This window comes from Papio anubis, chromosome 5 (assembly GCF_008728515.1).
Source record: "Papio anubis isolate 15944 chromosome 5, Panubis1.0, whole genome shotgun sequence".
Taxonomy (NCBI): domain Eukaryota; kingdom Metazoa; phylum Chordata; class Mammalia; order Primates; family Cercopithecidae; genus Papio; species Papio anubis.
In genome coordinates, this window is record NC_044980.1 from 39,529,452 (window position 1) to 39,557,053 (window position 27,602).

General features: G+C 38.3%; 1 protein-coding gene across 2 annotated transcripts in view; it reads right to left on the reverse strand.

Annotated features, from left to right (window-relative positions):
• Positions 1–27,602, reverse strand: part of TTC33 (tetratricopeptide repeat domain 33) — a 40,767-nt gene that overhangs the window by 6,802 nt on the left and 6,363 nt on the right. For both annotated transcript variants that reach the window (XM_009208331.2, XM_009208332.4), the window contains 3 exons: positions 25,059–25,280; positions 7,727–7,808; positions 5,830–5,961 (listed from right to left, as the gene is read on the reverse strand). In XM_009208331.2, the coding sequence (XP_009206595.1) occupies positions 5,830–5,961; positions 7,727–7,808; positions 25,059–25,279 (435 nt within the window). In that variant the 5' untranslated portion in view covers position 25,280. The remainder of the gene's footprint in view (positions 1–5,829; positions 5,962–7,726; positions 7,809–25,058; positions 25,281–27,602) is intronic.

Consider the following 27,602-nt stretch of genomic DNA (forward strand, 5'->3'; position numbering starts at 1 on the left):
ATTTTAGAAGTAAGAACAAAACTAGGGGCATCACACTTACGAATTTCAAAATATATTACAAAGTGACAGCAAACAAAACAATATGATTCTGGCATAAAGTCAGATACATAGACCAATGGAACAGAATAGACAGTTTACAAATAAATTCACACATAACATGGTCAGCTGATCTTCAACAAGGGTACCAAGTATACATAATGAGGAAAGCCTAGTTTCTTCAACAAATGATGCTGGGAAAATTGGATATCCACGTGCAAAAGAATGAAAATGGATCCTCATCTTACACCATAAACAAAAGTCAACTCCAAGTGCATTAAAGACTTAAATGTAAGCCCTGAAGCTACAGACTCCTACAGAAAAAACAAAACAAACAAAAAACATTGGTCTTAAAAATTATTTCATGAATAAAACACCAAAAACATAGGTAACAAAATCAAAAATAGGCAACTGAGATTACATCAAACTAAAATGCTTCTGCATAGCAAAGGAAACAACCACCAGAGTGAAAGGAAACCTATGTAATGGGAGAAAATATTTGCAAATCATATCTAAGGGTTTAACTTTCAAATATATAAGAAATAACTCAATAGCCAAAAAACCTAGTAAGCTGATCTTAAAATGGGCTAAACACTTGAATATACTTGAACAGACATTTCTGTAAATGGCTAACAGGTATATGAAAAGATGCTCAATATCACTAATCAGGGAAATGCAAATCAAAATCACCATGAAATATAACCTCACATCTGTTAAAATGGGTATTATCACACACACACACACAAAAATAGGTGGCCAGGTGCGGTGGCTCACACCTGTAATCCCAGCACTGTGGGAGGCCACGGCAGGCAGATCACCTGAGGTCAGGAGTCCAAGACCAGCCTGGTCAACATGGCGAAATGCTCTCTCTACTAAAAATACAAAAATTAGCCAGGCGTGGTGGTGGGTGCCTGTTATCCCAGCTACTGAGGAGGCTGAGGCAGGAGAATCACTTGAACCAGGAGGCAGAGGTTACAGTGAGCTGAGATCACACCACTGCACTCCAGCCTGGGCAAGAGAGCAAGATTCCATCTCAAAAAAAAACAAACAAAAAGGCAAGATGTGTCAGTGAGGTTAGGGAGAAACTGGAACCCTTTTGTACATTGTTGTTAAAAACGCAAAATGGTGTAGCCGTTATGGAGTTTCTTCAAACACTTAAAATTAGAACTACTATGCAATCAAGCTATCTCATTTCTGGATATTTATCCAAAAGAATCAAGATCTCAAAGAGATATTAGCACTCCCATGCTCATTGCAGCAGTATTCACAGTAGCCAATATGTAGAAACAACCTAAATGTCCATCAAAGGAAGAATGGATAAAGCAAATGGTATACACATAAAATGAAATATTATTCAGCTTCAAAAAAGAAGCAGGCCGGGCACAGTGGCTCACCCCTGTAATCCCAGCACTTTGGGAGGCCGAGGTAGGCAGATCACGAGGTCAGGAGATCGAGACCATCCTGGCTAACACGGTGAAACCCCGTCTCTACTAAAAATACAAAACACTAGCCAGGCTAGGTGGCGGGCGCCTGTAGTCCCAGCTACTCGGGAGGCTGAGGCAGGAGAATGGCGTGAACCTGGGAGGCGGAGCTTGCAGTGAGCCGACATCACGCCACTGCACTCTAGCCTGGGCAACAGAGCTACACTCATTCCCAAAATAAAAAGAAGCAAATTCCACAATATCTAACATGAATAGGACCTTGAGGACATTATGCTAAGTGAAAGAAGTCAGTCACAGAAGGCAAATTCTGCATAATTCCACTTATATCTCTAAAATAGGCAAATTCATTGACTCAAAAAGTGAAATTGTGAGGCAAGGCACAGTGCGCTCACGTCTGTAATCCCGGAACTTTGGGAGGCTAAGGCAGGTGGGTCATGAGGTCAGGAGTTCGAGACCAGCCTGGCCAACATGGTGGAGCTGCCTCTACTAAAAATACAAAAATTAGCCATACGCAGTGGCACATGCCTATAGTCCCAGCTACTTGGGAGGCTGAGGCAGAAGAATTGCTTGAACCCAGGAGGTGGAGGCTGGAGTAAGCCGAGATCACATCACTGCACTCCAGCATGGGGAACAGAGCGAGACTCAAAGTCTCAAAATAAAAACGAGAACAATAATAAAGCTCATAATCAAACTTTATTTTTCAAGGAAAAAACTCCTCAATTCTTAAATGTCAACATACAACATTTATAAAGGCTATAATTCAAGAATTTGTACTAATTATAGAAAAGATAATGCAGCTTGACTCAAACAATATCTACAGTAATTAACTAAATTAAAAATTTACAAGTGAATTTTTTTTTTTTTTTGAGATGGAGTCTCATTCTGTCACCCAGGCTGGAGTGAAGTGATGCGATCTCAGCTCACTGCAACCTCCACCTCCCAGGTTCAAGATATTCTCCTGCCTCCTGAGTAGCTGGAACTACAGGCGCATGCCACCACGCCTGGCTAATTTTTGTATTTTTAGTAGAGATGAGGTTTCCCCATGTTGGCCAGGCTGGTCTCAAACTCCAGACCTCTGGTGATCAACCCACCTCAGCCTCCCAGCATGCTGGGATTACAGGCATGAGCCACCACGCCCAGCCAATTTTTTTTTTTTTTTTTAATATGGGGTCTCCTTATGTTACCCAGGTTGGGCCAAACTCCTGGCTTCAACCAATCCTTCTGCCTCAGCCTCCCAAAGTGCTGAGATTATACACATGAGCCAGGATGTCAGCCCCTCAAGTGAAATTTTAAAAACTCTCAATCATCTTCCTTTTGTCTAGAAATTATCACTTGTCCATCCCATTACTACCATTACCAAAGCGAAATAATAAAAAGAATCAAATGATGCAACTGAAATTTCTAATTAAAGACTTGCTCATGCAAAATATTAAAACCAATGGCTAAAATGAGAGTTGGAAAACAGAAAACATCAGTAAACAAAATTAGTATTTATTACATATTGGCATGAAGAAAAGCAAAAGCTGGCAATGAATTACACAGAGTCTGAATGAGGGAAGCCACAAAGCTAGTTCTAGCACTGAAGGCTAAGAACCCTGGAAAGCCAACAGAAGAATCCTTCCTGATACTGTTACCTCCTGGTATTCATTACCTTTCTCAATCTCCTTTCCTTTCTACCTTCTTCTTCAGGATAAATCCCTTACATATTCCTTTCTCACCATCCCTATTCCCTCATACAGAATTTTTAACTCCCAGAACCATTCTCTTCAGCTTTCTTATTCTCTCATCCTTCCACTTCTTAAAATTTCATTCTCATAAGGTCACATATATATATACACACACACACACACGTGCACATGTATATATATATAATGTATACCATATACATATATCTCTCTCTCCTATAAACATTTTCCAACATTCACATCCAACTCTTATAAAGTTTAAATAATTATTCATGGAGATATACCCAACTACTGACTTTTAATTTACTGCCTGTGCTATTTACATATGCAATTTCCTATGGTTTTAGTCCATATGTGTATATATAGTAAGAATTGTTAGATGTTAGAGATTCTAGCTTGCTTTCAATAGATTTGTACATAGCATCCCTTCATTATGACATTTTGAGTCGTCTTTTTACCATTCTAGTCTTTTAAGAGAACAGTTTAAATCTACATAAAAACAGAGAAGATTCCTAAAAATTACATTTAAATGGCAAAAAAAAAAAAAAAAAAAAAAACCATTAAATTCTACTAAGAATTTCACAGTATTAATGGATAGAGCCATATTAACAGGAAAAAAAAATTGAACTGGTACTGTTATTCAAAAAAATTTTAAGATTAAATTATTTTTACTGGATGATACAAAGTGTCTCTGTCTCACCTGCAGTGTATTTTCTTTCTTTATAAAGGAAAATCTTTACTAAATATTATGTCCTAGAGATTTGTTCCATTACCATAGACTCTACAAGCAAAAGAGATAATGATTTATATATTTTTAATAAGGGAGGCAAGGAAAAAGTATTATATGATAGGGTTTTCTTCCCCTGTTAATCTGTTAGAAAACTAAATTCTTTGAAGTCTTTTTTCCAACTCTGGTATGATTTAAGTCTTCATGTAAAAAGAGAGAAGCTGACAACACTAAATGGCAAGAAAAAAATAGTACTTGGTTAAAATGGTTTCTATCACTGTGAATCTCACTTAGCTTATCATTAACTTACTTTAGTCAAATCAATTATTTTCTCACAGAAATTCCTTACTATATCTGAGAATTTGACAAACACCTTTTTTGGGAAGTAGAAATAATGATACATTTATAAGAATGCCAGAAAAAAATCTAAGTCATCCACAACTTACTGAAACCATTGTTAGTAAATTTAAATTTTGAATTTATCAGTAATTTTAGTCTTGCAAGAAACTTTAAAATTTGTTTTATTTTGAACTGTTAAAAACTAATAAAACCATTTTTAAAATCTTAATTTACTTAATAACAAGGAAGAAATTTGGCACTGTATATTAGATTTGCAAACACTTGTTAGGAAGTTAAATTTCGTTAGCTATCAGGTGTATACAGCCCTGCCAAAAGAAAAACAACAGGACAGCTGTCACAGCTAATTCTTACCTGGATAGCCTCTGCCACTAACAAGGTATAGTCCAGACAAGTTGAGAGATGCATTAGGTACCAGCTTATGGTAAACATTACACAATGAGTATTTCATTTGCACACATTTCTACTCTTCCTCTTTATCCCCTCAGTAAGCCTAGCAACTTTTCAGTCTAAATGTTCATGACCATTACTCTCCCATATTCTACTGTCTTCCTTCCCCTATATAATCTTTTTTTTTTTTTTCTTTTTTTTTGAGATAGAATTTCGCTCTGTTGCCCAGACTGGAGTGCAGTGGCTGGATCTCAGCTCACTGCAAGCTCTGCCTCCCGGGTTCACGCCATTCTGCTGCCTCAGCCTCTCGAGTAGCTGGGACTACAGGCGCCCGCCACCTCGCCCGGCTAGTTTTTTGTATTTTTTAGTAGAGACGGGGTTTCACCGGGTTAGCCAGGATGGTCTCGATCTCCTGACCTTGTGATCCACCCGTCTCGGCCTCCCAAAGTGCTGGGATTACAGACTTGAGCCACCGCGCCCGGCCGCTTCCCCTATATAATCTATTAGCAGTTTTGTCTCCACAGTGATACTAATACCACTTTACAATGTGGTAAATTTAATGATCCAAGGAACTAAGCCAAAAAGTTGCCCATTGTCTATTTAAATAAGGTTTACCAAATGCCAATGTTTTATGTTAAATGTTTTTTAATTTCCATGATGTCACGTAACTGAAAAAATTCTGATCATGATATAATTAGTGTCTATAATAAAAAAGATGTTCAGTAATACCTCTGAATTGTGTTCATGGATTAATACCTTTAAGAAGTAATTTGCTAATTATTTTTTGTATAGATTTGATAAATGGCTATTCACTTTTGAGTTCAGTTCATCAAAAATATGTCAAAATAGGCTGGGCACGTTGGCTCACGCCTGTAATCCCAGCACTTTGGGAGGCCGAGACTGGAAGATCATTTGAGGTCAGGAGTTCAAGACCAGTCTGACCAACATGGTGACACCCGTCCCTACAAAAAATACAAAAACATTAGCCAGGCATGGTGGTGCATGCCTATAGTACCAGTTACTCGGGAGGCTGAGGCAGGAGAATAGCTTGAACCCAGGAGGTAGAGGTTGCCATGAGATGAGACTGCACCACTGCACTCTACCCTGGGTGACATCAAGACTCCATCTCAAAAAAAAAAAAATGTCAAAATATACTTAAAATTGCTGCATTATAATAATCTGACTTTCTCACCAGGATTATCTCTCCTAAACCAAGTTGAGCACGTCCCAAAGTTTGCCAAGACTCCCATGAATGTGGATTTCGCTGGACAGCCATTTCTGCTGCATGTACTGCTGGGAACATTTCATGAAGAGACATTAGCACCTATAGGCAAAAAAAGACCAAAAAATCTGTCAGTAATATTCATAAACTAGCAACTACAATAAAAACCCTTTTCATTTTTTAAGATATATTTTTAGTCCAGTAAAAATAGCATTTTGGTGATTCTTACCCCTTACTCTGCCATTCAGGGTAAGAAATTATAGTTCTCTTTTCACCCCTGATATAACTATGAAAATATAAACCATTCTCTTTCCAGTTATTGAATCTTATGTCCATCTGGTCAAAACCAAGTGTTCATATCCTAACCATGGTGGCTCAGAGGTATTTTGAACTTCCAGTTCCACTTCTATTTATTCTATTTACAATGTGGTTTTCAGGCAAACCCAGGTACTGCCATTAAACTAGGGGAATAAATTTGTTCAACCAGCCATCCTATCCCTAATGAACATCTTTCTGTTATAAAAATTATTTTAAACATTGCCTAGGCCTTCTCACTACTGGGCTTTTCAAATCATATATACCAGAAAGTTAGGGTTAGGGTTAGGGAGAGTTAGGGTGACCAGAGAGTTCTAGCTCCACTGTGGTCTGTGGGAAAGGGCTGGATTTTATCTATAATCTTTAGGACCATTAACACTTTAAAAGATTTGTGACAGGAACATTATTATCAGATTCCAAATTAAACAAGTCTTCATAAAGTTTGCCACAAACCTGTCATTCATATATACATATTTAAGATTGAAAATTAAAGGCATCCAAATGAAGGTCCTCATATCACTTGATTCAGATGACATAATTTATTTGAGTTTTTCCTGGATAAACTAAAGTCAAAGGTGACAAATGGTGTGTCCTATATTTGAGATCATCATTTGAAAAATATTTGTTAGGTGTGCAGATAAAGCCTGAATTGCAACAATTCCCTGCCAAAAATATGTTTAATGCTCTGTGTGAGACTTTTAAAATCACTTGGATAACCTATTCAAGTGCTTAGAGGTTTTCTTTACAGACTTTCCTACAAAATATTAGAGACATATTTTTAAAGTAAAATGTTATTTTTAAACTATTAATAAAATTGCATCTATACTGACCTTTTGCTAAGAACTAAGCCATTTTTAGAAATATCTCATCTAGAACCCAATCCATCTTCATTTTTAAGAAAACTGAACTATTTTGCTAAGTCTACTACATTTAATTCACAAGGAAAGCATATGTTTTTCATCTAAGAGATCGCCAGTGACTTTTTGTTTTTTATTTATTTACCTTTTTTTGAGATGGAGTCTCACTGTGTCACCCAAGATGGAGTGCAGTGGCACCATCTCAGCTCACTGCAACCTCCGCCTCCCACATTCAAGTGATCCTCCTGCCTCAGCCTCTGAAGTAGCTGGGACTACAGGCGTGTGTCACCACTCCCAGCTAATATTTGTATTTTAGTAGAGGCAAGGTTTCACCATGTTGGCCAGGGTGGTCTCGAACTTGTGACCTCAAGTGATCCACTCACCTCAGCCTCTCAAGTTGCTGGGATTACAGACATGAGCCATGGCACCTGCCCACCAGTGACTTTAGAAGATAGCCATCTATTCCTATCTTACAATAGTTAGGCTAAAATCACAGTTAACTTCATTGTGAAGGCAAATGAACTTCCAATTTTATGCATGACAGAGCCATAAATAATGGTGAAATATTTTTTCCCAAAGAAATTGTATTTGAAAAAGAAAATGGGAGAAAATGCTATTTTGCTTCATCATTGCTCACTCACCAAACAAACATAGCACAATTTCATAAGGAAAGTGAAATTCGTCATAATTATTACCTGTGATTTCATCTCGTATAGGGTAGCATCATTTGGAGTTAACTGTAGTGCTTCATCCCACTTCTGAATTGCTTCCCGATATCTGTGGTTGTTAAAGTTATACGAATGCCATATTTTCAATATGTCTTTTTTTAGACTTTCAAAATAATTTTTTATTGTGGTAAAATATAAAATTTACCATCTTAACCATTTAAGTGTACAGTTTAAAGGCATTAAGTAGCATTAAGTACATATAGTTCACTCACCTTTTTGTGCAACCACCACCACCATTCATCTCCAGAACTTTTTCATCTTCCCAAACTGAAACTCCATACCCATTAAACAATAACTGCTCATTGCCCCCTCCCCACCCCCAGGCAAACACCATTCTACTCTTAGACTACTTTCTGGAGGAGTAGTCATGTACTTTCCACAGTTTTTTGGACTACTTTCTAGTCCATGAAATACATGTAAAAATTCAAAATAAAGGATTAGCAAATTAAGCCCAGCAACTTATTCAAGCACAAAATCCACATGATCATATAGTGTATGCTCAGAAAACCTTAGAAATGGGCTCATATGTAACAGATAAGGGAGAAAAAAAGTACATGCCACTAAACAATACTTAGTATAATTTAACAACCATTTCTGATTATTTATAATAATAAAAGTATATACAACATTAAAGAAATTCAGTACCGTGGTGCCATTATCTACTAAGCTTTAATGATACAACCTCTAAAAGTAGTAACTATATCACATAAAAAGAAAGTGCTTGTGCTTTTTTAGGCATATTGTGGTGATTTCAAGCCTCTCTAAACAATATTTCCAAATGTTATTATAAATGCAACAGGTAAAACTTTGGAAATTAATTTATCGATGTATTCCTTCATAACAATCCTTCCACTCACAATTTTCTAATAAAGATAGCAGTAATAAATTCTGCAAGACTTAATAGCAAATGTCTTTCCTCCAGCATTAGGAGGAAAAGGTTGGACTGTTTGTCCAATCTTTTTTCTACCACTCCCTACGCATAGCTGTGCTCCACTCGGCAGAGTTTTTATAGTCCCTACCCACGTACCGTGCCTTTGTTAGTATGGATCCCCTGCTACACATACACACACACATCTGTATTAGTCCATTCTCACGCTGCAATAAAGAACTGCCCAAGACTAGGAAATTTATAAAGGAAAGAGGTTTAATTGACGCGTACCGCAGGGCTGGGGAGGCCTCAGGAAACTTACAGTCATGGCAGAAGGGGAAGCAAACACATCCTTCTTCACATGGAGGCAGGAGAGAGAAATGAGTGCTGAGCAAACAGGGAAGCCCCTTATAAAACTATAGATCTCGTGAGAACTCAGTGTCATGAGAACAGCATGGCAGAAACTGCTCCCATAATTCAATTATCTCCACCTGGTCCCATCCTTGACACATGGGGTTATTACAATTCAAGGTGAGATTTGGGTGGGGACACAGAGCCAAACCATATCACGTATCTAAGATTGCCTTCCTACTCCTCTTCATCTATGCAAGGGCTCCTCCTCTAAGACCAAGTTAAAATGTTCCATTCTTCATGAAGACCTCCTCCAGTGGATCTAGCCCACTAACGATGAGTACCACTTCAGACCACATAGCAATACTTGTATTTCCAAAGCATTTTATGTTTTACAAAGCACTTTCAATACAATTATTTAACATACAATTATTTTCCCAAAAAGTTAATTCACTCTAAGTAAGTGAATATAAATTTGGTATTATTTGCTTTTTAAAAAATTATTTTGAGAGATATAGTCTTGCTCCGTTGCACTGGCATGATCACAGCTCATTGCAGCCTTGAACTCTTGGGCTCAAGGGCCTCCCACCTCAGCCTCGCGAGTAGCTAGGATTACAGGCACATGCCACTATCCCCAGCTAATTTTTTTATTTTTTTTATTTTTGTAGAGACAGGGTCTCACTATGTTGCCCAGGCTGGTCTCAAACTCCTGGCCTCAAGCAATTCTCCTGTCTTGGCCTCCACAAGTGCTGAGATTATAGGGGTGAACCACCATGCCTGGCCTCAAGTTTGGCATTACTTGTTCTCACTTTATTGATGAGGAACCAATGGTTGAGAGCAGCTAAAGGACTATCCAAGTCCTACAAAAGATAGGATTTAAAGCTAGCTCTTAAAAATACAAGACCAATACTTTCTGTAACTATATCAGGTATGCCTCCCATTTAGTTCTGCTCTAATTCCTCCTTGTATTTTTGTCTTCTCTTCTCTAATGAGTTCAGGAACCAAAGGGTAGATTTGCTTATATGCTCTACAGTACCCAGAACATTTCTGGGAATGTAGAAGGTAATAATATAACAGATTTTTTTTTTTTTTTTTTTTTTTTTGAGACAGTCTCACTCTGTCACCCAGGCTGGAGTACATGGAGTACAGTGGCATGATCTCGGCTCACTGCAACCTTCGCCTCCCGGGTTCAAGTGATTCTCCTGCCTCAGTTCCCCGAGTGGCTGAGACTACAGGCACACGCCACCACACCTGGCTAATTTTTGTATTTTCATAGAGATGGGGTTTCGCCATGTTGACCAGGCTGGTCTCAAACTCTTTACCTCAACTGATCTGCCCGTCTCGGCCTCCCAAAGTGCTGGGATTACAGGCATGAGCCACTGTGCCCAGCCTAATATAACAGATTCTATCTGCCTCATTTGTCCTACCTTCTCCAACTCCTGAAGGCAGCAGAGAGAAGCATATAAAGCATGAAAAGAGGGGACAGATGTAGCATGCTCTTAACAGGAAAAAAAAAATGGTAATAAAAACAAATTCTATCCTAAGACAAAAGTGGTAAAAATGTTAATTCTTATTTTGTTCCATTCATTATTTCAAGTATAGAAATTATAAGAAATCCCAAGACTAGGGGAATGTGAATGTGGGTAGAAAAAAACAAAAACATTAGAATTCTAGGTTTAGCAGAGGGACCTTATGACCTTGGATGTTTGAGGTTTCAGGAGTCTTTGACAGCTTGTGAGGAAGAAGCTGAAGGTCTTTGGTCTCTAGAGTAAGGGGTGACATAGTAAAGGTCCATATAGTAAATACTTTAGGCTTTGTAAACCATACAATCTATCACAACTATTCAACTCTATTACTGTATCCCAAAATCAGCCATAAACAATGCATTCAAAAAATGGGCATTGCTGTGTCCCAATAAAACTTTATTTATAAAAACAGGCTGTTTTCATAAATAAAGTTTCCCAACCCTGGATCTACTTGTCCCAACCACTGCTAAAAGCTTATCATATTTGTCAAATTTACTTTTTACTTCCAGTCCTATTTTCTGCCCAACTCAACCAGAGGAAGTTATCGCCCCACAGAAGGCATTTGTGGTCATTACTGTGACTTGGAGGCACTAGTGGCAGAGGGTCAGGGATGTTAACAGTCTTCAAGGCAAAGAGCAAGCCTGCACAATAAAGATCTATCTTGCCCAAAATACCACTAGCACTACTGCCGAGAACAGGATGGCTTATCCCACCCCCAACCCCACAAAGCTGCTTATGTTCCCAAGCTTAAGTTGTCCGAGGTACAAAATAAACTAAGAGGTTCAAGGTGACAATGACCATCACTAGTTTTTTCTTTTTATTAAGCAGGTATGCATGTGTGCATATACATATACATACAAACACACATACACACACACACGTGTAAACACAGGCTCACAGATTTGAGAAAAAAGAAAAATGTCCTGTCTTCTCGACTGCACTGCCTTTTATTTTGAAAACATAACCATTGCTGCCAGCAGAGGCATCACTCAATGAAATGTGCTTTGTTGCCAAGGAGGCCTATAAAGGTTTAAAGGAACAAGTGAGCTGTTTTTCACACTAAACAAAGCAAGAAATGGTGGACATTTACTTCACTATCATCAACTTACTCAATTATTCCCCCTTCTCATCTCTCTTTGGTTTACTTCTCTTGGCCTGCAAACAAAGGGTGGCGCCACTTAGTTCCTCCATTTTTAGATCACAGGAAACTTGGCACTGAACAAATCAATAGTCTCTGGTAACTTCTGCAGCATATCTCTTAATTCAACTTCAGTTTGGAACAGACTGAACAGACACAGCCCTACTGCAGCTGTTGGATAGGAAGCATTAAATGATAAAAACTTGGTTTAAAGTCACTGTGGTTAATAAATGACCAAAGTCTGATTCTGCCAGTTTAAGGACAATCTTAACAGTATGCAACTGAACTAGCACAAGGAAGGAAGCAAAGGGAATAGTTCCATGGACTACAATAGGGCAGGATGAGATAATGCCCTACACTGAGGTAAAGAACAGCTGGTGATCAAGCTAAATATGTTAGATAGCACACTCATTTACCAGATAGAAATGTCAACGTGTTTAGCTACTTTACTCCCAATTAGGTTTCTAATTTACTGTGGCTTTAAATTTAATGAGCTATATAGTTAACAGCTTATTCACTTTATAAATATTTACTGGGCACCTACTCTGGCACAGGTAGAATTCTAGTAATAAGTACTAAGTATGCAGCACCCAACAAGATATAATAGGTCCCTACTATTCTTCTAGATTTTACTTTCTAAAGTGTATGCATGTTAGAAGGGGAAAGAGAAAGAAAGACAACAAACTAAGTTAAAATATAAGTGCCATGATAAAAGACAAACGGAGGAATGTGATAGGGAGTGACCTAGTGGCTACTCGGAATGGGCAGTCAAGAAAGGTCTTCCTAGGAACGCATTGAAGCTGAGACCTGAGTGACAAAACGGGGTCAGACAACTGAAAATCTGGAGAAAGTCCATTCCAGGCAAAGGGAAGAACCTGGGGAAGGACCAAACCATGTTTTTGTGGAGAGGAAATAAAACCAGAGGAAGGGAAGTCAGAGTTCAGGGAGGTGGGCCTAAGCCATGATCACAGAGAATACAATAAGCCATAGTTATGCATGTGGATTTAACTGTATGTGTGATGAAGAATCCACAGAGTTTTTATACAACAGTGAGACATGAATTATTAATTTACATTTTTAAAAGATCAGTCAGACCCAGGGGAGAAGAACAGACAGTAAGGGTACAAAAATGTACACAGGGAGGCTAGATATGAGACAACCAAAGTAATTTAGGTATGAGATAACCATAGATAAGGATAGCAGCAGTGAAAACAGAAAGGGGAAAAAGATTTACAATACACTGAAAATGTAAAGTTGGCTCAACTTGGACTTGGTATGAGTGAAAAAAAGAAAGAAATCCAGGATAATCTGGGTTACCTAGAAAACAGAGCCTGATGCCAAAGCTTACTGGCTAAATCTTTATTGAGTGGGTAGGATCCTAGGCAATCAAGAGCGAGGGAAAAACAGAAGTAAGGCATGAAGAAAGAAGAATAAATACAAGGTCTATGTTAAGCTGGCAATAGCTCCACAAACACAGATGATTGTTGGTCTGGAGAGCAAAAGGAAAGGAGCCAGCAAAGATTAAAAAGGAGAAGACATGGAGACAAGGACAAGCATGACAGCATGGTGGTGTGGAAGAGGAGACAGCAGTGCATTCAGGAAGAGCGTGGTCACCTATGCTGAATGATAAGAAGCACAATAAATGAGAACAGAGGCTAGATTTGACAACACGGAGGTCATTGATAACCCTTACAAAAGCAGTTTCAGTGGATTCACGGGGACAGAAATATGACTGGATGGTTCATCAAGAAATGGAGTTTGTAGTCCAGGGGGAGCAGAGAAACGGCAGAGCATTTGGAGAGAAGCTTTTTAAATGGATGTTATCAGGGTATGTTTGCATGCCAGTGAGAAGGAGCCGAGAGAAAAGGAGAAATAGATGATATAAACATGAGAGGACTATTTTAGAACAACGTTCCTGAGAAGGCACAAAGGGATGGGGTCTAGAGTACAAGTGGAGTGGTGGGCCTTCGATAAGAGCAGGGCACTTCATTACAATGGAATGATGACAGATCATATAGGCACAAATACAATAAGGTTGGAAGATGTGCTGGTGAGAAAATAAAGTCATTCTACAAGAATTTATCTATTTTTTTCCACAGAACATGAGGCAAAACCACTGTCATTAAATATACTGATGTGGGTAATCTGTAGAATGTAGGTCACACAGCAAGATCACCCTCAAATTTACATTAGTAGGTATACTTTTCTACACAAGAACAAAATGCATGGTAAATTCTAATTTATATTCCTGCTTCATACACATACAACCGATTCTAACAGAAAAATTAGACCAGTTAGCTAGACAGTCAAATATCACCATCTAGTGGCTGAAACTTTAAAAGCCAGCATGTCAAAGTTGGGACTAACACCGTGACTCTTGAGAAGGTATAACCTAGTTTGTAATAATTCTAGAAAAAGACATTTGAACAAAATAATTTACAAAAATATATATATTAACACTGCAGGAAATATACCAAGAACATATAAAATCCTAAATTGTTACATCTAAAGTACATTTCACCTGGGGCTTATCAGGTGCTAGGTAGCATGCTTTTACATGGACTTTGCTCTTTAATCTTCCAAAATTCTAAAAGATATGTATCACCATTTGACCAATGAGGTAGAAATTGACAAAGAATAACTGCCCAAAGTTTATGTAGATAGAAATAATAAAGTTGGGATTTGAATGGAGGTAACCTGACTTCACAATCTACATTCTTAACCACCATACTCACTATACTATCTCTATTAAGCACCAAAATTTCTTGGGGGTTGGGTAAAAGAGTAAATCAGATTTTTGTAAAAAGAATCATGAATACTCTAAGGTAAGACTTCTGAATTCAAAAACCACTCAAGGTTGATCATGGTGGTTCACGCCTGTAATCCCAGCACTTTGGGAGGCTGAGGCGGTAGGATCACCTGAGTCCAGGAGTTCAAGACCAGCCTGGGCAACATGGCAAAACCCCATCTCTACTAAACATACAAAAAATTAGCTGGGCATAGTGGCGCACACCTGTAGTCCCAGCTCCTCAGAAGGCTGATGGACAAGAATCGCTTGAACCTGGAAGGTGGAGATTGCAATGAGACAAGATCGTGCTACTGCGCTCCAGCCACCTGGGCAACAGAGCGAGGCTCCATCTCAAAAACAAAAAACAAAAACAAAAAAAAGACTGGGGACTTCTGCTACTATCCTACAAGTGATGCACAAGAGTTACTAAAGAAGGCTGACAGAGTGATAAAATAACCAAGACCCCAAAATACGTAACATTCAGATTTGAAATTTTACTGAAATCTAAATTATCTCTTCTATCAATTAACTTGCAATATAACAGCAAATTCAGAACACAAATACATCATGAACACATATAAAGATATATGAAACAAATATAGAATTATTTTACATTTGACAAGCACTCAAAACTTTGTTTTTTAATCAAATTTACTAGTGTGTAATTTATATATCAAAAAATGTGTCCACTTTAAGCATACTTTTTGATGAGTTTTAAGAAATGTATACACTCATGTAAATACAACCACAACCATCACAACAAAGAACATTTTTGTCAATCCAAAAAGTTCTCTGTGCCCCTTTCTCGGGAAACCTACCCCAACTGCTGACCCCAGGCAACTATTGATTTTTTCTGTCACTGTGGATTAATTTGTTTTTAGACAGATTTATAAAATGAGAATCAGATGGTACGTACTCTTTCTGACTTCTTTCCCTTAGCACAATGTATTTGAGATGTCAATCATTTCTTTTTACTGCTCAATAGAATACTACTGTATGGAAATACCACAATTTATTCATTCATTCACCTGCTGATGGACATTTAGGTTGTCCCAGTTCATGGATACTATTAATAAAGCTGCTAGAAACATTGTTAAAACAGTCTTTGCGTGGATAAATGCTTTCATTTCTTCTGAGTTAGTATCTAGGAATAAAACTGTGAGATTGTACAGTAAAGTATATATTTAACTTTATATGAAACAGGCCAGGCATAGTGGCTCACGTCTGTAATCCCAGCACTTTGGGAGGCCAAGGCAGGCAGATCACCTGAGGTCAGGAGTTCAAAATCAGGCTGGTCAACACAGTGAAACCCCGTCTCTACTAAAAATTCAAAAATTAGCCAGGTGTAGTGGTGCGCACCTGTAATCCCAGCTAGTCGGGGGTGCTGAGGCAGGAGAATTGCTTGAACCCGGCAGGTGAAGGTTGCAGTGAGCCGAGATCATGCCACTGCAGTCCAGCCTGGGCAACAAAGCAAGATTCCATCTCAAAAATAAAATAAAATGAAATAAGTGAAACAACCAGACAGTTTGCCAAAGAGGTAAAGCTATTTTACATTTTCAAGAGCAATGTATAAAAGTTTAACTTGCTTCATATCTTTGCCAACACTTGATACTGTCAATCATTTCAATGTTAGCATTCTAGTAACTAGGTAATAGTATCTCATTGTGGTTTTAATTTGAAAGTTCTTGATGACTAATAATGTTGAGCAACTTTTCGTACGCTTCTTGGCCATTCATATATTTTCTTTTGTGATGCATCTGCTCCAACTTTTTACCCATCCTTTACATGAATACCTTGTCTTCTTCCTACTGAGTTGTAAGAGTTCTTCTATAGGCCAGGTGCGGTGGATCACGCCTATAATCCCAGCACTTTGGGAGGCTGAGGTGGGCAGATCACGAGGTCAGGAGATCAAGACCATCCTAGCTAAGACGGTGAAACTCCGTCTCTACTAAAAACACAAAAAATTAGCCTGGCGTGGTGGCAGGCTCCTGTAGTCCCAGCTACTCGGGAGGCTGAGGCAGGAGAATGGCGTGAACCCGGGAGACGGAGCTTGCAGTGAGCCGAGATCGTCCCACTGCACTCCAGCCTGGGCGACAGAGTGAGACTCCGTCTCAAAAAAAAAAAAAAAAAAAAAAAGAGTTCTTCTATCTTCTGGAAACAAGTCCTATGTCAGATATATGTACTGGAAATATTTTCTCCCAGTCTGTGGCCTGACTTTTCATGTTCTCAATTAAGCCTTTTAAAAACCAGGAGTTTTCATTTGTACCAACTGACCACATACATGTGAGTCATTTCTGTATCACAGATTATTTTCATTGATCCACATATGTCTATCTTTAGTACTATGAAGGTATAACATTTAAAAACACAGTAAGGGTTGAAATTAAGTAATGTAAGTTCCCTAAGTATGTTTTACTTCATAAAATTCTTCTGGCTAGTCTAGATTCTTTGCATTTCCACATAAATTTTAGAATAAGTTTGTCAATTATCTCAAACGCAAGTTTGCTGGGATTTTGATTGGAACTGCACTGAGTTTACAGATCAATTTTGGGAGAACTGATGTATTAACAAAATACAGTCTTCCAATCTATAAGCATTGATATGGTTTGGATCTGTATCCCCACCCAAATCTCATGTCAAATTGTAATCCCCAGTATTAAAGAAGGGGTCTGGTAGGAGGTAATTGGATTATGGGGGCAGATTTCCCTCTTGGTACTGTTCTCATGATAGTGAGTTCTTGCAAGATCTGGTTGCTTAAAAGTGTGTAGCACTCCCACTCCCCTCACTCTCCCTTCCTCCTGCTCCAGCCGTGTGAAGTGCTGGCTCCTACCTTTGCCTTCTGCTATGATTACAGCTTTCATGAGGCCTCTCCAGAAGTTGAGCAGATGCCAACATTATGCTTCCTATGCAGCCCTCAGAACCGTGAGCCAATTAAACCTGTTTTCTTCATAAATTATCCAGTCTCAGGTATTTGTTTATAGCAGTATGGGGACAAACTAATACAAGTATAGTGTATATTTATTGATTTATTTAGGTCTTTTAACATTTCAGCAACATTTTGTAGTTTTCATATAGTTCTTATACATGTTTTGCTGAATTTTTTTCCTAACAATTTTAGATTTGGGAATACTACTACAAATGGTGCTTTTTCAAAAAGCAAAAAAAGTATTCAGCTTCTAATTGTTTTATTTAACCCCATTATTGGCTTATAAGTCTTTTATTATTTTTTAATGGTTTCTCTAGGGTCTAGGTTTGAATACAACATAACAGCCTAAGAGCAATATAATTCCATTTATCCCTTCATGCTTTCTATTACAATTGTTATATATTTACTTCTATATAATTTTGCAAAATGTTGCTGTTATTTAATATCAATCATCTTTTTAAAGAATTTAATTGTTTTTTAAATCAGTCTTCATACTTACCCATGTTTACCACTTCCAGAACTCTTTCATTCTTTACTTAGATACAAATTTCTATCTGGTATGATTTTCCTTCTACCTAAATAATTTTTCAATTTTTTTTTTTTTTTTTTTTTGAGACGGAGTCTCACTCTGTTGCCCAGGCTGGAGTGCTGTGGCGCCATCTCAGCTCACTGCAAGCTCCACCCCCCGGGTTTACGCCATTCTCCTGCCTCAGGCTTCCGAGTAGCTGGGACTACAGGTGCCCGCCACCACGCTCGGCTAGTTTTTTGTATTTTTTTTAGTAGAGACGGGGTTTCATCATGTTAGCCAGGATGGTCTCGATCTCCTGACCTCGTGATCCGCCCGTCTCGGCCTCCCAAAGTGCTGGGATTATAAGCTTGAGCCACTGTGCCCGGCCTCTTTTAATATTTCTTGAAGTCCTGGCCTACAGGTAATGGGTTATCTCAGCTTTTGTTTGTCCGATAAAGTTACTTTGTCTTCATTTCTGAAAGACATTTTTGTGGTACAAAGAATTCTAAGTTGGCAGTTTTACTTTCCTTCAAAACTTTAATGATGTCATTCCATTATCTTGCATAGACCTCCAGCTGACCTCAGCTGCTACACTCTGAAATCCATGGCCACATTTGCAGCAAGGATAAATATCTCACGGCTTTTCTCCACATTAACTGCAAGTATCAGAAATAAGACCAGTTCACTTCTGAGGGGCATGGGACTCCAATGAGGGACAACTCTGACTTTAGGACTATCCAAGGTATTGTCCAACTTTCTTTAGATTATATGACAGCCTAAGACATTTCCATCCAATCTTCCCTCCCTCTCCCTTTCACTGGGGGTCAGACAAGCATAGCTCTCCCAGATTTACTCAGTTCCCACCCCATGTCCTCTCATACAGTGATTCCCCTAATGAAATCTTTGCATGTTTAAGCCAGTCTGGGCATGTGCTTCTAGAAGGACCCAGACTAGCATAACTGTTCAGTATATTTTTTATTTTAGATATCGTATTTTTCATTTCTAGATGTTCCTTTCTTAAAATATCTTCCATTTCACTCCTCATTATGTTTGTTTCCCTTTAATTATCTGAATATAGTTATATCACCATTTTAACCTCTTTGTACACTACTTCCATCATCTATGTTATTTCTGAATCTGTTTCTATTGACTGATTTGTCTCCTATTTATGGGTCACAGTTTCCGACTCTTTGGCATGTCTAGTAATTTTTTATTAGATGCTGAATATTTTAAACATTACACTGTTGACTAAAAATACTGGGCTCTATTCTGGCAGGCAGTAAAGTTTGAAAGTATCAGTTTGAACCCTTCAAAACCTATTTTTAAAGCTTTTCTAGGGAAGGTCTGGAGTAGCCTTCCCTCCAAGGATAGTGTAGTCATTCTACTAAGAAATAACCCCCTGTGACTCCAGTAAATATTTCTGGTGACCATCAAAGACACTCCATTCTGAATGGCTGAAGCTTGAATAGCTCTCTGCTCTGCATGAATGCTGGGAATGGTTCAGCTTACAACTTCTCAGTCATTTTCTCTGGATTTACAGAAATTCCCCCATAGTTGCATGGCCTAATGTTCAAAAAAGACTCAAAGGGACCTCATAGACTTCTGGAGCTTTTTCTCTGAGTAGCTTCCTCTTCTCTGGTACTCTATTCTGCAACTTCTAGCTGTGTCAGCCTCTCCAAAGTCCAATCTCCATCTCCTCACTAAGACCACTGTGGTCTATCTGCTTTCCTCTTCCATGTGCCCATTCCCTGGAGACGACCTTCAGGCAGAAATTAAGGGAGCTCAGCCACGCGCGGTGGCTCACGCCTGTAATCCCAGCACTCCGCGAGGCCAAGGACAGCGGATTACCTGAGGTCAGGAATTCAAGACCAGCCTGGCCAATACGGTAAAACCCCATCTCTACTAAAAATACAAAAATGAGCCAGGCGTGGTGGCACACACTTGTAATCCCAGCTACTCGGGAGACTGAGGCAGGAGAACCACTTGAGCCTGGGAGACAGAGGTTGCAGTGAGCCGAGATTATGCCACTGCACTCCAGCCTGGCCAACAGAGTGAGATTCTGTTTCAAAAAAAAAGAAAAAAAAGAAATTAAGGAAGCTCATAGGGATCATCTTGTTTTTGCCCCTTCTCTCAAAGATAAGAGTCCTATGCTGACTATTGTCCAATGGTTGAAAACAGTTTTTTTATATCTTTTGTCCAATTTTCTAGTTGTTTGGGGCCATCCAGGTCTAGTTCTAGAAACTCTCTCATGGCTGTCAGTAGAAATCCATGCCTAATTTTTAAAGTATTTTTGTGTACGTTATTGGATTTCAGCCTTATAAGAACCCCATGAGGCAACTGCAAGTGAAGAAATATATAGCCAATCAAGGACACAGAATAATTAGGACCATTATAATAGTAATAATAATAATAACTAATATTTACTGAGTATTTACTATGTGGCAGGCAATATATTAAGTACATTACATATGTAAATTCATGTCATCATCACAACAGCGTTATGAGGTAGATATTTTTTGCAGAAAAGGAAACTTAAACACAGAGAGGCTGAATAACTTGCCTAATATTGCAAAGCTAGTCAACAGCAGACCTAGTATAAGAAACAAGACCATCTGGCACTAATGCCCAGACCATAATTACTACATTGTAAAATCTGTTGTTATTTTCCTATTGTACAAACAAAGCCTTCTGTACACAAAACAACAGGGGAATGGGAAGAGTAAGAGTTATGAGAAAAAGAATTCTGCCATCCTTGTGAAATTAAAAAAAAGAGAAAAAGAATAAGACCCAGAATAGAGCAATTACTATCAAGTGCCATATGCTCATTCAGGAAGAGGGTGAGAAAATTTTACTCCCAAAGGCCCTTTGTGGTTTGGGTATGAAATAAAATATATTCTCAGAATACTATATTCTAATTTGGAGTTCTTAAATGTATATTCTATAGATATCATGCAGTAAATGGTAGCTAGCTTACAAAAACCTTTTTAGCCATAATATAGCCAAAAAAAATCACAGCTTTATAAATATTTACTGAGGGCCTAGTAAATACCACAAATTATTCTAAGAGCTGAAGACACTATACAAGTTAGATAAATTCCTTACTATCCTGGAGCTTACATTCCTACAGAAGAAAAACAACATATAAACAAAATACACTAAACACACTAAATAAGTGTATACAGTAACTTCAAAAAGGGAGAAATGCTAAAAAGCAAAATGGGCTGATGTAATAGAAAAAGGGTGAGTAAGGGATGTTACTTCAGACTTGGTAATCAAAGACGGAACTGCTGAGAAAATGACAAATGAGCGGAAATCCAAAGGACAGGAAGACAGGCATCAGAAAACCAGAGAAAAAAGGTTTTCAGACAGAGTCATAACACAAAGTTGTACAATAACTATGTTCAAAAAAATGAAGAAGGCCCATCTGGCTAAAATGTAGTGAAAATAAGCACAGTTTAAGATGAAGTTGATTTGGTAGGCAGGGACTCAGTCTTTCTTAAATCTAATTTAATTATTCTTCCTTATATTACTTTCAATCAAGTTTACTAGCCTGTTAAATATTTTTTGGCTGGGCACGGTGGCTCACACCTGTAATGTCAGCACTTTGGGAGGCCGAGGCAGGAAGATCACTTGAGGTCAGGAGTTCGAGACCAGCCTGGCCAACATGGCGAAATCCCATCTGTATTAAGAACACAAAAATTAGCTGGGTGTGGTGGCACACACTTGTAATCCCAGCTACTCGGGAGGCTGAGGCAGGAAGAATTGCTTAAACCTAGGAGGAAGAGGTTGCAGTGAGCCAAGATCACGCCACTGCACTCCAGCCTGGGCGACAGAGCAAGACTCCACCTCAAAAAAATATATATCTTTTTAGTTTATTTTCTAAAGCAGTATATACATTACTCAAAAATAAATGCTAAAGAGCAAAAAACTTAATCATGTTATAGTGTTCTCCACCCAAAACAAAGCATCCAATCCCACTGGTTTTAGTGAAATGACTCAATCTTTCAACAAACAGGCAGAAAACAAAAGTTATTGTGCTTGTCTACGATGCTGATATCTCTTCTCTGTCACAGGAAATTCAGAGGGAATCCAATGGCAATAACAGAATAGCTTTTCCTTCCACATATTAGTGTGGTCCAGGAAAACAGCAAAGTTAATGAACTTTTAACAGGCATTTACAGGAGTTTCTAAAGATGTTTTATGGATGTACTCAAAGTATTCATAATTAAGGATTTACATTTGGTTTTCTTCTAAGACACACTAGTCAATCTTACACAGTTCTATAAGATAAAAATCTTTATGCCTAAAATACCACAAATGAGAATTCACAACCTAACATTAGGTAGTTAAGTTAATAGATCTTGATTGTTATTTATTTTCCACCCTTTATTCCCAATATGAGATGCTAGTATTTCATACCTTAAGCACCATTTTAAGTTTTATATTAAAATATAATAAAAGAGTACACCAGAATCAAAAATAAAACAGACCTAAAAGCTAACATGTTGGTTCCTCAACTTTGATTCATTTTTACAAAAATTATTAACAAGAAATCTTATCACCACTCTTACCAGTTTTGTTTTGTTTTTAAGGAACAAAGAAAAAAGTGCTTCTTGCTTAGTATTACTTCATTTTCTTTTAAATTCTCAAACTCTTCAACACTGCATGGAAGATACCAGTCAAAGGTACACAGGCCTGATTTTAGATTTCTGGATGATCTGAAGTGTATTCTGTCCCAACCAAAGGCCTGTTAGGCTACTATTCCTGCTGGTCATATATACATCTTCTAAAAATCATATATTTATTCAAATCAACAATTCTCATACTGTCAAGTGTAATTTTTCTAATATATTTTCTTCGCAGAGGACAATGCTTTAAGATTTTTATAAAAATATGGCTCTCAACAGATACCAAACAGAGCAAAGAGACAGACATAGGCACAATGTCTTTCTAATGGCTGCACTAATAGAGAGGGCAATATAATGTTATTTATCTCCCAATATGATGCAGTATAAAGCACAAATGTTACCTATGACATATACTTGCCAAAAATATTTAGACTCTAAATTTAATCTCTACACCTAACTTTCATTTACAAGAAACACATGAGATAGAGGAACAAATTAAACGACACACACAAGGAAACAATCAAACAGAAAATTGGTCTGGACTCTTCCATCAGTCAATGTCATGGGGGATAAAAGTAGAAAACCCAAGGATGTCAAAAGACACTAAAGAGACATAATAACCAAATATAATGTGTGAACTCCTTAGATCCTGGTTTTAAAAACATATACTGTAAAAGACATTTGGGGGAAAACTGGAAAAACCTAAACAGGAACTAATATTAGATATAAAATTGTTAATTTTCTTAGGTTAGGTAAAGATATGTTAGATAACACCCTTATTCTTAGAAGAAACGTGAGGAATTAGGAGTAGGTGTCGTAATGTCTGAAACTTACTTTCAAATAGAGCAGCAAAAAAACCCTGTAAATATGCAATTATGTATGCCTGTGTATGTGTGTGTGTATGCATGTGTAGAAAGACAGGGATAAAGCAAATATTAAGAATTGTTGACTCTAGATAGAGGAAATATGTGATTGTCCTATTCTTTTGTTTTGTTTTGGAGACAGTGTCTCACTCTGTCACCCAAGCTGGAGCACAACAGCAGAGTCACAACTCACCGTAGGCTCAACCCCTGGACTCAAGCAATCTTCCTGCCTCGGCCTCTCAAAGCACAAAAATTACAGACACAAGCCACCACACACAGCCAGAATTTTTTAAAACTGGAACTGGAATCATACTAGATATACTATTTATTTATTTATTTGACAGGGTCTCACTCTGTTGCCCAGGGTGGAGCGCAGTGGCAAGATCATAGCTCACCACATCCTCGAACTCCTGGGCTCAAGCAAATCTCCCACCTTGGCCTCCCAAAGTGCTGGGATTACTAGTATAAGCCACCACACCCAGCCAATTATACTATTCTTTAATATAGATTTGAAATTTTTTCAAAATAAAAAAGGCCTTTTCCACCATAGATTATAGAGATACCATTCTATATTTTCTTCTATTAACTACATAGTTTTACCTTTCACAAATTTTTAATCCCTCCAGGGTCCATCTTTGTACATGGTATTAGATACAGATCCAGTTTTATTTTCCTCTATGTAGTAATCCAGTTTTCTGAACAGAATCTACGAAAAATTTGTCTTTTCCTCACTGACTAATGAAAAATGATTTTTGGTCCCTCTTAAAAATCTAAGCAGAAAAAGGAGAAAAGGAATAAAAAAGTAAGAAAAAGAGGAAAGGGCCGGGCGCGGTGGCTCAAGCCTGTAATCCCAGCACTTTGGGAGGCCGAGGCGGGTGGATCACGAGGTCAGGAGATCGAGACCATCCTGGCTAACACCGTGAAACCCCGTCTCTACTAAAAATACAAAAAACTAGCCGGGCGCGGTGGCGGGCGCCTGTAGTCCCAGCTACTCGGAGGCTGAGGCAGGAGAATGGCGTAAACCCGGGAGGCGGAGCTTGCAGTGAGCCAAGATCGCGCCACTGCACTCCAGCCCGGGTGACACAAAAAAACTAAGCAGAAAAAGGAAAAAAGGAATAAAAAAGTAAGAAAAAGAGGAAAGGAAAAAAGAAATGGGTACATATAGGAACAACTTAGGTAAGGAAGGGCTAAAAATAAATGAAGCTATTATCAAATTCCTATACAGTAAGTCATATTTATTCAAGTATATAAGTAAATGGCAAAGAATAACTAAATACCTGTTTTTTTAATGTACATGCCCTCAAAGCTATTCAGGAAATGCCTAATTTACCTGATACATAATGTCATAAGCAGAAAGTTTCCAGCGATAAGACCACCTTTTACTGACCAATCACTTGAATTACATTTTACTTAGCATTTACTCTTCCTTAGGCACAACAAAAATGACAGCAAAGCAGGGACATAATTAGCATCCTGAAAACTATTTTACAAACTTTCATTGCATCCTGAAAACTATTTTACAAACTCTCATTTTTCAGATGACTTTGAAACACTTTATTTCTTTGACTAATTTAGCACCTAAAATAGATTTTAAAAACATGAATTTATCAAATTCATAACTCTTCATCCCATTACTGGACACTGAGCTAGAAAATGTAAGCTGTTCTCCATTAAAAAAAAAAAAAAAAACTTTAAATACATACCTTTTATTTTCAGCCAAACTGGCTCCTTCGTCCTTCAGCTGTTTACTTTTCTCAGCACAGCCTTCAAGAAGAATTTCTTTCCTACGTTTAATGGCATGAAGCCAGTTTCCTTCATCGTTGTCAACTACATCCTTCTCATCAGCAGCTTCAGCTTCAAACTGCTGGGAAGTGACCTTTGAGACCTTCTCACCAATTTTCCTCTTCCACCCAAAGGAAGCCATTCTGGCAAATTAAAAAGAAACAGCTTTAAAATTCAAACTTGGTTCTCTTTTTTTTTTTTTAGATGGAGTCTCACTCTTGTGGCCCAGGCTGGAGTGCAGTAGCACGATCTTGGCTCACCGCAACTTCCGCCTCCTGGGTTCAAGCGATTCTTCTGCCTCAGCCTCCCAAGTGGCTGGCATTACACACATACACCACCCATGCCAGCTGATTTTTGTATTTTTGCTAGAGACGGGTTTTCTCCATGTTGACCAGGCTGGTCTCGAACTCCCGACCTCGGGTAATCTACCCACCTCGGCCTCCCAAAGTGCTGGGATTACAAGTGTGAGCCACCGGGCCTGGCCCAAAACTTGGTCTTTTATGGAAGTATTCCAACCAATAGGTAAAGAGGAAATAACAGGATTAGACTATCACCATTTTTCAACCCTAATTAGTGGCTGTAGGCAATAATCATCAATGGCCACTAACATCACTAGGAAAGACAACTGGACATCACACACCTCCTCATGGAGGTAGCATGCCACTCATGAAGTAAGTACTCCTACAAAAATTAACACTGAGTCAGATCAGGCCTCTACCATTTTATAAGAAATACGGGATAAAGTGAAGCATGTTCAATAACACACCAGAGATGCAGATAGCAAAAAACAGAAACTAAAGGAAAATAAAGCTGGTTTCTTCAAGAAATAAACTGCCAGGAAAGAAAGAAGAGAAAGAAGGGAGGTGCCACCATGCCCGGGTAATTTTTTGTATTTTTAGTAGAAACAGGATTTCACCATGTTAGCCAAGCTGGTCTCAAACTCCTGACCTTAGGAGATCCACCCGCGTCAGCCTCCCAAAGTGCTGGGATTACAGGCGTGAGCCACCACACCCAGCCAGAAAGAAACATTTATGAAAAAGGAGGAATGGGAACACTGATTTGATATTTGATGATATTAAGGAATTACTGCTACTTTTTTTTTTTTTTTTTTTTTTTTGAGATGGAGTTTCACTCGTTCCCCCAGCTGGAGTGCAGTGGCGCAACCTCAGCTTATTGCAACCTCTGCCTTCCAGGTTCAAGCGATTCTCCTGCCTTAGCCTCCAGAGCAGCTGAGATTACAGGCATGTGCCACCACGCCCGGCTAATTTTGTATTTTTAGTAGAGATGGGGTTTCGCTATGTTGGTGAGGCTGGTCTTGAACTCCTGACCTCAGGTGATCCACCCACCTCAGCCTCCCAAATTGCTGGGATTATAGGTGTGAGCCACCGCACCTGGTAAATTACGGCTATTATTTCTTTGGTGTGATAATAGTATTGTAATTACGCTTATAAAAAGAACCCTTAGCTTTTAGAAATACAAACTGAAATATTTCATATGAAATTATAAGACATCTAGGAATTGTTTCAAAGTAATCAGTGGAGGTTGGGAGTACAATGGAAGAGAAAATATAGATGAAGTTAGATTGCCTTTAACTGATAACTAATGAAATTGAGTGATGAGTACATAGTGGTCATTGTACTTTTTCCTTTCATATGTGTTAAAACTTTCCAAAATAAAAAGGTTTTAAAAGATTCAAACTTGGTAAATGACTTAACTCACAAAATTATTGGGTAAATTTTAAAATAACAGATGCTGACTGGGCATGGTGGCTCACGTCTGTAATCCCAGCACTTTGGGAGGCCAAGGTCAATGATCATTTGAGGTCAGGAGTTTGAGACCAGCCTGGCCAACATGATGAAACCCCGTCTCTACTGAAAATACAAAAATTAGCCAGGCGTGGTGGTACATGCTTATAATCCCAGCTACTTGGGAGGCTGAGGCAGGAGAATTGCTTGAACCCGGGAGGCAGAGGTTGCAGTGAGCCTGGGCAACAGAACAAAACTGCATCTCAAAAAAATAAATAAATAACAGATGCTGAACTTCTTGGTAAATCTGCAATGATATACAAATGTAAGAAATAAAGACAGGATAAACGATAAAACAAAGTTAACGGAAATCCTGAAATAATTCAACAAATATTTATTTAGAGAAGAGATTAACTGAGGGATCCAAAAATTTACTAGTTGTATAGATGGTCTTCAAGATACTGAGAAACACCGGGAACTGTATATTAATTGTATAAAATTCTTTGTATCTGTGTACATTTTGGAGAATAGTGTTTAAGGTTTCATTCCATTCTTAAAAGAGTCTATAACCACAAGGAGATTTGGATCAAATGATCAACTAGAGAAATAGAGAAAAAAAGCAATGAACCAAAAACATAAAGAAAAGTAACGAATCAGAGGGCTTTATGAAACTACCAAAGAATGGGCATTGTGGGAGTATGGGAGGGACAGAATTGAAAT